Source organism: Schistocerca americana, chromosome 6 (genome assembly GCF_021461395.2).
Source record: "Schistocerca americana isolate TAMUIC-IGC-003095 chromosome 6, iqSchAmer2.1, whole genome shotgun sequence".
Classification (NCBI taxonomy): domain Eukaryota; kingdom Metazoa; phylum Arthropoda; class Insecta; order Orthoptera; family Acrididae; genus Schistocerca; species Schistocerca americana.
In genome coordinates, this window is record NC_060124.1 from 87899333 (window position 1) to 87912835 (window position 13503).

Sequence of the window (13503 nt, forward strand, 5' to 3'; positions counted from 1 at the left end):
TAATCACACCAATCTTTAAACATGGAAACAGAAAAGATTGTAACAATTACAGAGGTATCTCTTTAATCAGCGTTGTGGGTAAAATCTACTCAGGTATTGTTGAAAGGAAAGTGCGAGTATTAGTTGAGGACCAATTGGATGAAAATCACTGTGGGTTTAGGCCTCTTAGAGGTTGTCAGGACCAGATCTTTAGCTTACGGCAAATTATGGAGAAGTGATATGAGTGGAACAGGGAATTGTATCTATGCTTTATAGATCTAGAAAAGGCATATGACCGGGTTCCTAGGAGGAAGTTATTGTCTGTTCTACGAGATTATGGAATAGGAGGCAAACTTTTGCATGCAATTAAAGGTCTTTACATGGATAGTCAGGCAGTAGTTAGAGTTGACGGTAAATTGAGTTCATGGTTCAGAGTAGTTTCAGGGGTGGGACAAGGCTGCAACCTGTCTCCACTGTTGTTCATATTATTTATGGATCATATGTTGAAAACAATAGACTGGCTGGGTGAGATTAAGATATGTGAACACAAAGTAAGCAGTCTTGCATATGCGGATGACTTAGTTGTGATGGCAGATTCGATTGAAAGTCTGCAAAGTAATATTTCAGAGCTAGATCAGAAATTTAAGGACTATGGTATGAAGATTAGCATCTCCAAAACGAAAGTAATGTCAGTGGGAGAGAGATATAAATGGATTGAGTGCCATATAGGAGGAACACAGTTAGAACAGGTGGACGGTTTCAAGTACTTAGGATGCACATTCTCACAGGATGGCGACATAGTGAAAGAACTGGAAGCGAGGTGTAGCAAAGCTAATGCAGTGAGTGCTCAGCTACGATCTACTCTCGTCTGCAAGAAGGAAGTCAGTATCAAGACTAAGTTATCTGTGCACCGTTCAATCTTTTGACCAACTTTGTTGTATGGGAGCGAAAGCTGGGTGGATTCAGGTTACCTTATCAATAAGGTTGAGGTTACAAATATGAAAGTAGCTAGGATGATTGCAGGTACTAGTAGATGGGAACAATGGCAGGAGGGTGTCCACAATGAGGAAATCAAAGAAAAACTGGGAATGAACTCTACAGATGTAGCAGTCATGGCGAACAGGCTTAGATGGTGGGGTCATGTTACACGCATGGGAGAAGCAAGGTTACCCAAGAGACTCACGGGTTCAGCAGTAGAGGGTAGGAGGAGTTGGGGCAGACCAAGGAGAAGGTACCTGGATTCAGTTAAGAATGATTTTGAAGTAATAGGATTAACATCAGAAGAGGCACCAATATTAGCACTGAATAGGGGATCATGGAGGAATTTTATAAGGGGGACTATGCTCCAGACTGAACGCTGAAAGGCATAATCAGTCTTAAATGATGATGATGATGATGATGATGATGATGATGTGAATAACTTCACACTTTTCTTTATTGAGGAGCAATTGCCACTTTTCGCACCACACAGATATCTTTTCTAAACCATTTTGCAATTCATTTAGGTCAACTGATGACTTTATAAGAGGGCTACTCTGATTGTCTATTATGTTATTAATATAGATCAGGAACAATAGAGGGCCAATAACACTTCCTTGGGGAATGCCGGATATTACCTCTGTTTTACTCAATGGCTTTCCATTTATTACTACTAACTGTGACCTTTCTGACAGGAAATCATGAATCCAGTCGCACAACTGAGGCGATATTCCATAGGTTAGAAGATGCTTGTGAGGAAAGGTGTCGAAAGCCTTCTGGAAATCTAAAAATATGGAATCAATTTGACATCCCCTGTCGATAGCACTCATTACCTCATGAATATAAAGAGCTAGCTGTGTTTCACTAGAACAATGTTTCCTGAATCCGTGCTGACTATGTGTCAATAAATTGTTTTCTTCGAGGAAATTCGTAATGTTCGAACACAGTATATGATCCAAAACCCTATAGCAAATCGATGTTAGTGATATGGGCCTGTAATTCAGCGGATTACTCCTATTTCCCTTTTTGGGTACTGGTGTGACTTGAGCAATTTTCCAGTCTTTAGGTACGGAACTCTCTGTGAGCGAGCGGTTGTATATACTTGCTAAATATGGAGCTATTGCTTCAGCATACTCTGAAAGGAACCTGACTGGTATACAATCTGGGGGCCAGAGGCCTTACCTTTATTAAGTGATTTAAGCTGCTTTGCTACATCGAGAATATCTACTTCTGTATTTCTCATCTTGGCAGTTGTTCTTGATTGGAATTCAGGAATATTTACTTTGTCTTCTTTGGTGAAGGAGTTTCAGGAAACTGTGTTTAATAACTCTGCTTCAGTGGCACTGTCATCAGTAACTTCATTGTTGTTATCGCGTGGTGAAGGTATTGATCGCGTCTTGCCACTGGTGTACTTTATATGTGACCAGAATCTCTTTGGGTTTTCTTCCAGTTTCCAAGACAGAGTTTCGTTATGGAAACTATTAAAAGCATCTCGCATTGAAACACGTGCTACATTTCAAACTTCTGCAAAACTTTGCCAATCTTGGGGATTTTGCTTTCTATCAAATTTGGCATGCTTTTTTCATTGCTTCTGCAACCGCAATCTTACCTTTTTTGCGTACCATGGTCGATCCGTATCATCATTTATTAATTTATGTGGTCTATATCTCTCAATTGGCGTCAATACTATCTCTTTGAAATCATTCCACATCTTTTCTACACTTACGTGATCAGATCAGAAGGAGTGGAGACTGTCTCTTAAAAAGGTGCTAAGAGGATTTTTATCAGCTTTTTTAAATAGATGTACTTTGCGTTTCTTTTTGATTGTTGTGATATTACGGTATTCAGCCAAGCAGCAGCTGCCTTGTGGTCTCAATCCCTGTATCTGTCATGATACTCGCTATTCATCCAGGATTATTTGTTGCTAAGAGGACAAGTATGTTTTTACAGCCATTTACGTTTTGAGCGGCCTCATGAACTAAATGTCACAAATAATTTTCTAAGAAAGCATTCAGTACAATTTTAGATGGCGTTTTATGCCTGCAGTTGTATGAGTGGGGTACCTGTTTGAAATGAGACTCAAGTTTTCTTTGAACTGTTCAGCAACTATATCTTCTGAATTGGGGGGTCAGTAAAATAATCCAATTAATAGTTTAGTCCAATTTGAGGTATAACCTTCACCCATACTATTTCACAGGAACTATCTAATTCAATTTCACTACAAGGTAAACTACTTTTGACAGCAATAAATACTCCACCACCAACTGTATTTAGTCTATCCTTTCTGAACACTGTCAGGTCATTTGAAAAAATCTCAGCTGAACTTATTTACGGCTTTAGCCAGCTTTCCGTACCTGTAACTATTTGAGCTTCAGTGCTTTCTATTAAGGCCAGGAGCTCTGGTTCTCTCCCAACACAGCTATGACAATTTACAACTACAATTCTGATCATTTCTACAACTATCTTACTGTGTTTTACCTGTCCCCTTTTAGACAGACACCCTTTCTGTGGTTTCCTGAGATACTCTAACCTAAAAAAACCGCTCAGTCCCTTCCACACAGCCCCCACTACCTGTGTAGCCACTTCCTGTGTGTAATGGACTCCTGACCTATTAATCAGAACCCGAAAACCCACCACTTGATGGTGCAAGTCAAGGAATTTGCAGCCTACACGATCGCAGAACTGCCTGAGCCACTGATTCAGACCCTCCACTTGGCTCTGCACCAAAGGACCACAGTCAGTTCTGTCGACGATGCTGCAGATGGTGAGCTCTGCCTTAATCTGCCAAGCGAGACTGGCAGTCTTTACCATTTCCGACAGCCGCCTGAATCCAGAGAGAATCTCCTGTGATCCAAAGTGACACATGTCATTGGTACTGACATGGACCACCACCTACAGTTGTCTGCACCCTGTACTCTTCATGGCATCCGGAAGCACCCTTTCCACGTCCGGAATGACTTACTCCGGTATGCACATGGAGTGCACACTGGATTCCTTCCCCTCCTTGGCAGCCATGTTCCTAATGGGCCCCATTACGTGCCAAACGTTGGCGCTTCCAAGTACAAGCAAACCCACCCTCTGTGAATGCCCAGACCTTGCGGGCTGAGAAGCTTCCTCTGGAAGAGGGTGGACAACTGCATCCGGCTCAGAGACTTTGTAAGCCACAGATAACATCCGAAACCTGTTCATCAAATGAACTGGGGAGGCCCTACGATTGGCCCCTTGGAAAGTTTTTCGCTGCCTGCCAGACTTTGGAATGATCTCCTATTTGGCCACGGGTGAAGGGTCAACCTCGGTGCAGGCAGTACATGGGGCAGCCACAGCAGTGGACTGATCGGCGACATGTGGGTTGTGCTTGACGTCCCTCGCATCCCTGGGTCCAACCCCCCACAGTGATGACCCTTGGCAGCAGCCTCAAGCTGTGTGACAGGAGCCAACACTGCCTGGAGCTGTGAGTGAAGGGTCACCAATTCAGCTTGCATCTGTACATAGCAATCGCAGTGCTTATCCATTTCTGAAGTCGCTCCTGTTTCAAACTCCTAAAAATATGTAATAAACGAATGGTCTACTCGTCTTATTACCAGCAGGAACACAAGCGGCTCTGTCACTGACACTGGACACATTATTACTACTGTCCTGTTTGACCAGGCAAGTCTTTTAAGTATCTGGGTGTAATATGAGATGAAATGAGCATGTGAGAACTGTGGTGGGGAAGGTGAATGGTCGACTTCGGTTAATTAGGAGACTTTTAGGAAAGAGTGGTTCACCTGTAAAGAAGACAACATATAGTATGCTGGTGTGGCCTATTATTGACTACTGCTTGAGTGTTTGGGATCCATGCTAGCTCGGATTAATGGAAGACAGCGAAGCAATTCAGACGTGAACTGTTAGATTTGTTACCGGTAGGATTGAGCAACATGTAAGTGTTATGGTGATGCTTTGGGAACCCAAAAGGGGATCCCTGGAGGGAGCGCGACATTCTTTTCAAGGAACACTACTGAGAAAATTTAGAGAACCAGCATTTGAAGCTGACTGCTGAATGATTCTATCTACTGCTCCCAACACACATTGCATATAAGGACCATAAAGATAAGATACGAGAAATGAGGGCTCATAAGGAGGCATAAAGACAGTCATTTTTTCCTTGCTCTATTTGTGAGTGGAAGAGTAATGGAAATTACTAGTAGTGGTACAGGATACCCTCTGCTACACACCACACAGTGGCTTGTGGAGTATCTATGTAGATGTAGACGTATTCCACCCAATCCTTTCATCTCTCTTTGTCAAGGAATCACAGTCCATCTCCCTACGTGACTCCAGGTTTGTTCTTGAAGGACTCTGACACTGTTATTCTGAATGAGACTTTATATGTTATGTTGTTTAAGATCTGTTAAATCAGTTCATTGGATTTTCTATCCAAACTCGTTTCCTTCAAAATTTGAAACAGTGTCATTCTATATAGTAAATCAAAGACATTTCTGAAGTCAATGAATGTGAACACAGACAGATTGCTTCTCTATTTTTGAAACACCATTAGCAATTTCAAATTCAAGATGTGGTCTGCATATGATCTGCTCTTTCTGAAACTTCCATGGTAGTCATCAATTTGTGGGTTTAGCTGTTTTCCTACTCTGTTTGGCAATGCTCTTTAGAATATCATATAAGTCACTTGTATTAGTGGTACTCCTTCTTCCACCACTATAAATGAGCAATCAATATTTCTGTCAGTTTCTGCATTTCTAGGAATTTTTATAGCTATTTATGCTTTACTTAGCAAAGAAATTTCCTTGCAGGTTGCCGATTCTTGACATTCAGTAAGCATGTTCCATGCTACACTACCCTTCTTTGAAAAGATGCACCTCATCATGAGGTACCATTTACAGTGGAATTTATCTACAGTTCTACAACAAGTGATTGAATTCTGTCCTTGACTGCTATTTCTCCTACATCTAAATCTACATGGATACTCTGCAAATCACATTTTAGTGCCTGGCAGAGGGTACATTGAATCACCTTCACAATTCTCTATTATTCCAATCTCATAAAGCGCGTGGAAAGAACGAACACCTGTATCTTTCCGTACAAGCTCTGATTTCCCTTATTTTATTGTGGTGATAATTTCTCCCTAAGTAGGTCAGTGTCCACAAAATATTTTCACATTCAGAGGAGAAACTTGGCGATTTGAATTTCATGAAAAGATTCCGTCACAACAAAAAATTACTTTGTTTTAATAATGTGCAGCCCAAATCCTGTATCATTTCAGTGACACTCCTCCCATATTTCGCGACAGTACAAAATGTGTTGCCCTTCTTTGAACTTTTTCAATGTACTCTGTCAATCCAATCTGGTAAAGATCCCACACTGTGCAGCAGTATTCTAAAAATAGGACGGACAAGCATGGTGTAGGCAGTCTCCTTAATATATCTATTACATTTTCTAACAAGGGAACCTCCCCATCGCACCCCCCTCAGATTTAGTTATAAGTTGGCACAGTGGATAGGCCTTGATAAACTGAACACAGATCAATTGAGAAAACAGGAAGAAGTTGTGTGGAACTGTGAAAAAATAAGCAAAATATACAAACTGAGTAGTCCATGGGACACATAAGCAACATAATGGACAATATGAGCTTAGGAGCGCCGTGGTCTCGTGGTAGCGTGAGCAGCTGCAGAACGAGAAGTCCTTGGTTCAAGTCTTCCCTCGACTGAAAATTTTACTTTCTTTATTTTTGCATAGTTATTATCTGTCCGTTCGTTCATTGACATCTCTGTTCATTGTAATAAGTTTAGTGTCTGTGTTTTGCGACCGCATCGCAAAACGTTGCAATTAGTAGACGAAAGGACGTGCATCTCCCATGGGAACAGAAAACATTTGATCGCAAGGTCATAGGTCAACCGACTCCTCCACAAGAAAACACATCTGATATATTCTATACGACACTGGTGACGGCATGTGCGTCACATGACAGGAATATGTTGTCGACCCACCTAACTTGTACACTTGGCGAATGGGTAAAAAGATTCTTCTACCTTGTTCGATTTAGGTTTTCACTCCCAAAAAGTGATGAAAACATAAGAGTTTGTCACATAAACTGAAAATAAAAAATTGAACTTTTCACTCGATAGAAGATTTGAACCAAGGACCTTTCGTTCCGCAGCCGCTCACGTTACCACGAGACCACGGAGCTCCTGTGTTCCCAGCGTCCTTAATGTTGCCTATCTTCCCTTGAACTATTCAGTTTGTATATTTTGTTTATTTTTTCACAGTTCCACACAAGTTCTTCCTGTTTTCGCAATTGATCTGTGTTCAGTTTTTCAAGGCCTATCCACTGTGCCAAGTTATAACTAAATCTGAGGGGGGTGCGATGGGGAGGTTCCCTTGTAAGTGTCCTGCTGATAAAACGTAGTCTTTGGTTAGCCTTCCCCACAATACTTTCTGTGTGTTCCTTCTAATTTAAGTTGTCTGTAATTGTAATTCCTAGGTATTTAGTTGAATTTACGGCATTTAGATTTTACTGATTTCTCATGTAACTGAACTTCAATGGATTCCTTTTAGCACTCATATGGTTGACCTCACACTTTTTGTTATTTAGGGTCGACTGCCAATTTTTTACACCATTCAGATATCATTTCTAAATAGTTTTGCAATTTATTTTGATTTTCTCATGACTTTATTAGTTGATAAATGACAGTGTCATCTGCAAACAACCTAAGATGGCTGCTCAGATTGTCTCCCAAAACGTTTATAAGGGTTGCAACCTTTGTTCAATCAAGTACGAGCAGCCCTTAGCAGCTCGCCATCTTATTGACAACTATTCATGACGTCGCCTTTCCGGATTAGATTTTTTTAAATGTGACTTGTAAGTACTGCATCTCTTTCCTGTCAGTACAAACTTTAGTTTTATTAATACATTATATACCTAATATGTCTTACAACAGTTAGCTTAATTCTGAAGAAGACATTCATAGTAGCGTTGAAACCTGGTCAATTTTGACTTAATATTTGTGACCAAGGGCTTATTTGTTTCTGATATAATTCTGACATGGTCACTGAACCTTAGCAGCTATGTTCAAAGTTTTTATTTTTGGAGGATTTAGGGGTTACAATATTCAATCTTGCTACAACAACCAAGTGTCCACTAATCCCTGTATCTGTTTTGATGCTCGTTATTAACTAAGGATTATTTGTTGCTACGAGGTCAAGTGTGTTTTCACAACCGTTTACTATTTGCTTGGGCTCATGAACTAACTGCTCAAAATAATTTTCAGAGAATGCGTTTAGCACAATTTCAGATGATGTTTTATGCCTACCTCCAGAATTAAACATGTATTTTCACCAACATATTGAGGGTAAATTAAAGTCACCACCAACTATTATTGTATGAGTCGGGTATGTGTCTTAAATCAAACTCAAGTTTTCTTTGAACCTTTCAGCAACTGTATCATCTGGATTAGGAGGTCGGTAAAAGGATCCAGTTATTATTTTATTCCGGCTGCCAACAACGACCCCTGCCCATACTACCTCACAGGAACTATCTACTTCAATTTCGTGACAAGATAAACTACTTCTAACAGCAACCAACATGCCGCCACCAACCATGTTTAGCCAATCCTTTCGGAACACCGTTAGCTCCTTTGCAAAAATTTCGGCTGAGATTATCTCCTGCTTTGCCCAGCTTTCAGAGCCTACAACGATTTGAGTGTTGGTGCTTTCTATTAGCGCTTAGAACTCTGGTACTTTCCCAACACACCTATGACAATTTACAACTGTTATACCGATGGTTCCTGTATCTACATTCTTCCTGTGTTCGCCCTGCACCCTTTGTGACTGAAGTCCTTCTTGTTTTCCCCAAGACCCTCTAACCTAAAAAAAAACCACACCACACAGCCCCTGCTACCTGTGTAAACACCTCCTGTGTATAGTGGACACCTGACCTATTCAGCAGAACCTGAAACCCAAGTCGAGGAATCTGCAGCCTACACAGCTCCAGAACCATCTGAGCCTCTGATTCCTCCACTCAGCTCTGTAGCAGGGGTCTGCAATTGGTTCTGCCGACTATGCTGCAAATGGTCAGCTCTGCTTTCATCTTGCAAGCAAGACTGACAGCCTTTATCACTTGTGTTAGCTGCTCAAAACCAGAGAGAATCTCTTCTGATCCCAAGTGACACACATCATTGGTACTGATGTGAGCAACCACCTGCAGTTGGCTGCACCCTGTGCTCCTCATGGCATCCGGGAGGACCCATTCCACGTCTGGAATGACTCCACCCGATATGCACACGGAGTGCATATTGGTTTTCTTTCCCATCTTGGCAGCCATGTCGCTAAGGGCCCCATAACGCATCTAACGTTAGAGCTCCCAACTATAAATAATCCCACCCTCTGTGATTGTCTGGATCTTGAAGGGTGAGAGGTTTCCTCTGAAACAGGACAGGCGACGGCATCTCACTCAGTGACAGTGTCAGCCACAGACACCACCTAGAATCTATTTGTCAGACAAACCAGGGAGGCCTTACGTGTAGCCACCTGGGAAGTCTTTCACCACCTGCTACGTCCCAGGTGACCTCCCACTTGACAACAGGTGAGGGGTCAACCTCAGTGTGAGCAGTAACTGGACTGGCCACTGGTGAGGACCGATCGGAGGACTCGGATGTGCGAGATGTCCGGTGGATCCCCAAGGCCGGCCCACAACAGTGGTGCCCATTCACTGCAGCCTCAAGCTGTGTAACCGAAGCCATCACAGCCTGGAGTTGAGAGCAAAGTGTCACCGACTTGGCTCGAATCCACACACAACAATCGCAGTACCTGTCCATGCTAAAGACGGTGGAAAACTAAACTATGCAGATAAATAGACTATCGGCACATGTTGCACAACTCTACTCTAGACACTGACGGAAACACAGGAACTGTGTCTAAAAAATTATATTAATACACAGAGATTCAAAAACCTAACTACCGAAGTACTCAGGTGAAACTAAATAATTCGCCCGATTAGAAAACTGTAATATGTCACAAAACTGGTTTACTTTCCGATGCAAACGAAAGCGCAAGAACTGTGGCTACTAGATATTAAATTAACAAGCAGAAACTCAAGAAACTGAACTATTAAAGCACACAAATGATATCATAAAATTCACTCCTGGTTAGGAACTCATAAAAGTGACAAAATCAGTTACTTTCCTGTTGCTGAATGTGTCTCGGCCAGCTGCTGCTGCCTGACTCCTACTTTCTGTACACAATGCAATCAACATAATCAAATTCCTTTTACATTTTAAGCAAAGTAAGATCCACCATCGTATCCACTAGTTACACGAAACAGCTTTTACAAATCCCTACCAAATTCAAATACACTCCTGGAAATGGAAAAAAGAACACATTGACACCGGTGTGTCAGACCCACCATACTTGCTCCGGACACTGCGAGAGGGCTGTACAAGCAATGATCACACGCACGGCACAGCGGACATACCAGGAACCGCGGTGTTGGCCATCGAATGGCGCTAGCTGCGCAGCATTTGTGCACCGCCGCCGTCAGTGTCAGCCAGTTTGCCGTGGCATACGGAGCTCCATCGCAGTCTTTAACACTGGTAGCATGCCGCGACAGCGTGGACGTGAACCGTATGTGCAGTTGACGGACTTTGAGCGAGGGCATATAGTGGGCATGCGGGAGGCCGGGTGGACGTACCGCCGAATTGCTCAACACGTGGGGCGTGAGGTCTCCACAGTACATCGATGTTGTCGCCAGTGGTCGGCGGAAGGTGCACGTGCCCGTCGACCTGGGACCGGACCGCAGCGACGCACGGATGCACGCCAAGACCGTAGGATCCTACGCAGTGCCGTAGGGGACCGCACCGCCACTTCCCAGCAAATTAGGGACACTGTTGCTCCTGGGGTATTGGCGAGGACCATTCGCAACCGTCTCCATGAAGCTGGGCTACGGTCCCGCACACCGTTAGGCCGTCTTCCGCTCACGCCCCAACATCGTGCAGCCCGCCTCCAGTGGTGACGCGACAGGCGTGAATGGAGGGACGAATGGAGACGTGTCGTCTTCAGCGATGAGAGTCGCTTCTGCCTTGGTGCCAATGATGGTCGTATGCGTGTTTGGCGCCGTGCAGGTGAGCGCCACAATCAGGACTGCATACGACCGAGGCACACAGGGCCAACACCCAGCATCATGGTGTGGGGAGCGATCTCCTACACTGGCCGTACACCACTGGTGATCGTCGAGGGGACACTGAATAGTGCACGGTACATCCAAACCATCATCGAACCCATCGTTCTACCATTCCTAGACCGGCAAGGGAACTTGCTGTTCCAACAGAACAATGCACATCCGCATGTATCCCGTGCCACCCAACGTGCTCTAGAAGGTGTAAGTCAACTACCCTGGCCAGCAAGATCTCCGGATCTGTCCCCCATTGAGCATGTTTGGGACTGGATGAAGCATCGTCTCACGCGGTTTGCACGTCCAGCACGAACGCTGGTCCAACTGAGGCGCCAGGTGGAAATGGCATGGCAAGCCGTTCCACAGGACTACATCCAGCATCTCTACGATCGTCTCCATGGGAGAATAGCAGCCTGCATTGCTGTGAAAGGTGGATATACACTGTACTAGTGCCGACATTGTGCATGCTCTGTTGCCTGTGTCTATGTGCCTGTGGATCTGTCAGTGTGATCACGTGATGTATCTGACCCCAGGAATGTGTCAATAAAGTTTCCCCTTCCTGGGACAATGAATTCACGGTGTTCTTATTTCAATTTCCAGGAGTGTATAATTTTGTTGGTGGTTTTATTATTAACTCTGAATAAAATTGCAAAGAACTGTTATTTTAACAGTCTCTTTTGGCTCTACAAGCATTATGATTTTGCCACCAAGTGTAACATACTAGGCATTCCACAGTACCATTCGCTGTCAATTGTTTCTTTGTAAAGCCCATAATTTACTGCATACCACAACTTTTTCAACATTTTCCCACCCAGAAAGAATTTAGAATCTCATTCTAACCCTTTTAAATGTACTTCAACAGTCCTACGGCAACACATCTTGAATGAAACTTGAAATATTCATCTATTTTAGATTGACAACAACTATTTGAAACTGCCATGAGACCATCAAATTTTATTTGACACTACTTGCAATATTTCTTTAAAATATGATGATGACCCTTTTTCCAAATATAAAATCTTACCTTTAGGAAGCGAGATTTGCCAGTTTTCACAAGACCACTCATCAGACCTATCAGAAGGATGTACTGGACAAACTTCAGACCCAATCACAAAATAATATTTAATTCTTGCATCGCCTTTAATAAGATTTATCCACGTGTCTCTGACTGCTTGTCTTCTTTCAGAATTGTTCTGTGCTGATAAAATCCCAATTACCAACATCACTTTATTGCGGTGCAATACATCTGTAAGAATACCAATTCCTTATTTAAAACTCAGTACACTAGTGGATTAACTTAAAAACCGAAATGAAATTCTTTCATAACTTAAAATCACCATTGTCTTATGTAACAATAAATTTACAGTTAATGTATGCATGCAGTTTGCCGAGCAGGAAACAGTGAACAATATATTTATTGATGATTAGTTGAATTATGAGTAACCCCTTTTTCGGTGACAAGAAGTTTTTTACTCATTCACTCACTTATTCATTGTGTCCCATAGATTCCATCACGAAGGAGAACTTTCAGGGATGTGGAATGAGTCCCAAGGTATAAATCAGCTAAAGACTAGCAAATATAAAACTTAATATTTATACACTATTAACAAAAAGCTCTCACTGCAGTGCTTAGTAATGTTCGTGCTTATGCCAGCTAATTGTAATTAAGTAAACTAGCAACAGAGCTGTTACTTTGCGAAATGGTGCTGCCTACTCAGTTATATTATACAGTTGGTGTTCATTTGCTGTTAGTATCTTAATATTTACTTGATTGCAATGTTATGTTTTAAATAAAATATATATCTACATCTTTAAACACTGAGTCCTTTTTATAGTACATTACTATGTGGCATGCAGCTTTACATGAAATACTGCTACTTCTCATGAAGCCAATAGAACTTTTCAGTCCTTAAATCTAGATATCAAGAAAATTTGCAGAAAGAGAAGCTCAGGAGCTGTTTTCATTTGAATTGGTAGGGATTTCCAATTTCTTATTTTATCTTAATGGGAGCTTGTGAAATGTCTTCTCACCAGTTCCTGTCTGTTCCCTAGGTAAGAAGGCAAGGTCTACATAATTTTTATGGCTCTTCATTGTCTTCTATAAAAAAACACCATGGACCTTGCCGTTGGTGGGGAGGCTTGAGTGCCTCAGCAATACAGATGGCCGTACCGTAGGTGCAACCATAACGAAGGGTATCTGTTGAGAGGCCAGACAAACGTGTGGTTCCTGAAGAGGGGCAGCAGCCTTTTCAGTAGTTGAAGGGGCAACAGTCTGCATGATTGACTGATCTGGCCTTGTAACACTAACCAAAATGGCCTAGCTGTGCTGGTACTGCGAACGGTTGAAAGCAAGGAGAAACTACAGCCGTAATTATTCCCGA

The 13503-nt window shown here is 42.5% G+C and overlaps 1 protein-coding gene across 3 annotated transcripts in view; it reads right to left on the reverse strand.

Annotated features, from left to right (window-relative positions):
* LOC124619878 (UDP-GalNAc:beta-1,3-N-acetylgalactosaminyltransferase 2-like) overlaps positions 1-13503 on the reverse strand; it is a 158858-nt gene that overhangs the window by 112746 nt on the left and 32609 nt on the right. For 2 of the 3 annotated variants that reach the window (XM_047146502.1, XM_047146504.1), the window contains exon 2: positions 12147-12368. The exons of the other annotated variant lie outside the window; for it this stretch is intronic. In XM_047146502.1, the coding sequence (XP_047002458.1) occupies positions 12147-12368 (222 nt within the window). The remainder of the gene's footprint in view (positions 1-12146; positions 12369-13503) is intronic. 3 annotated transcript variants of the gene reach the window in all.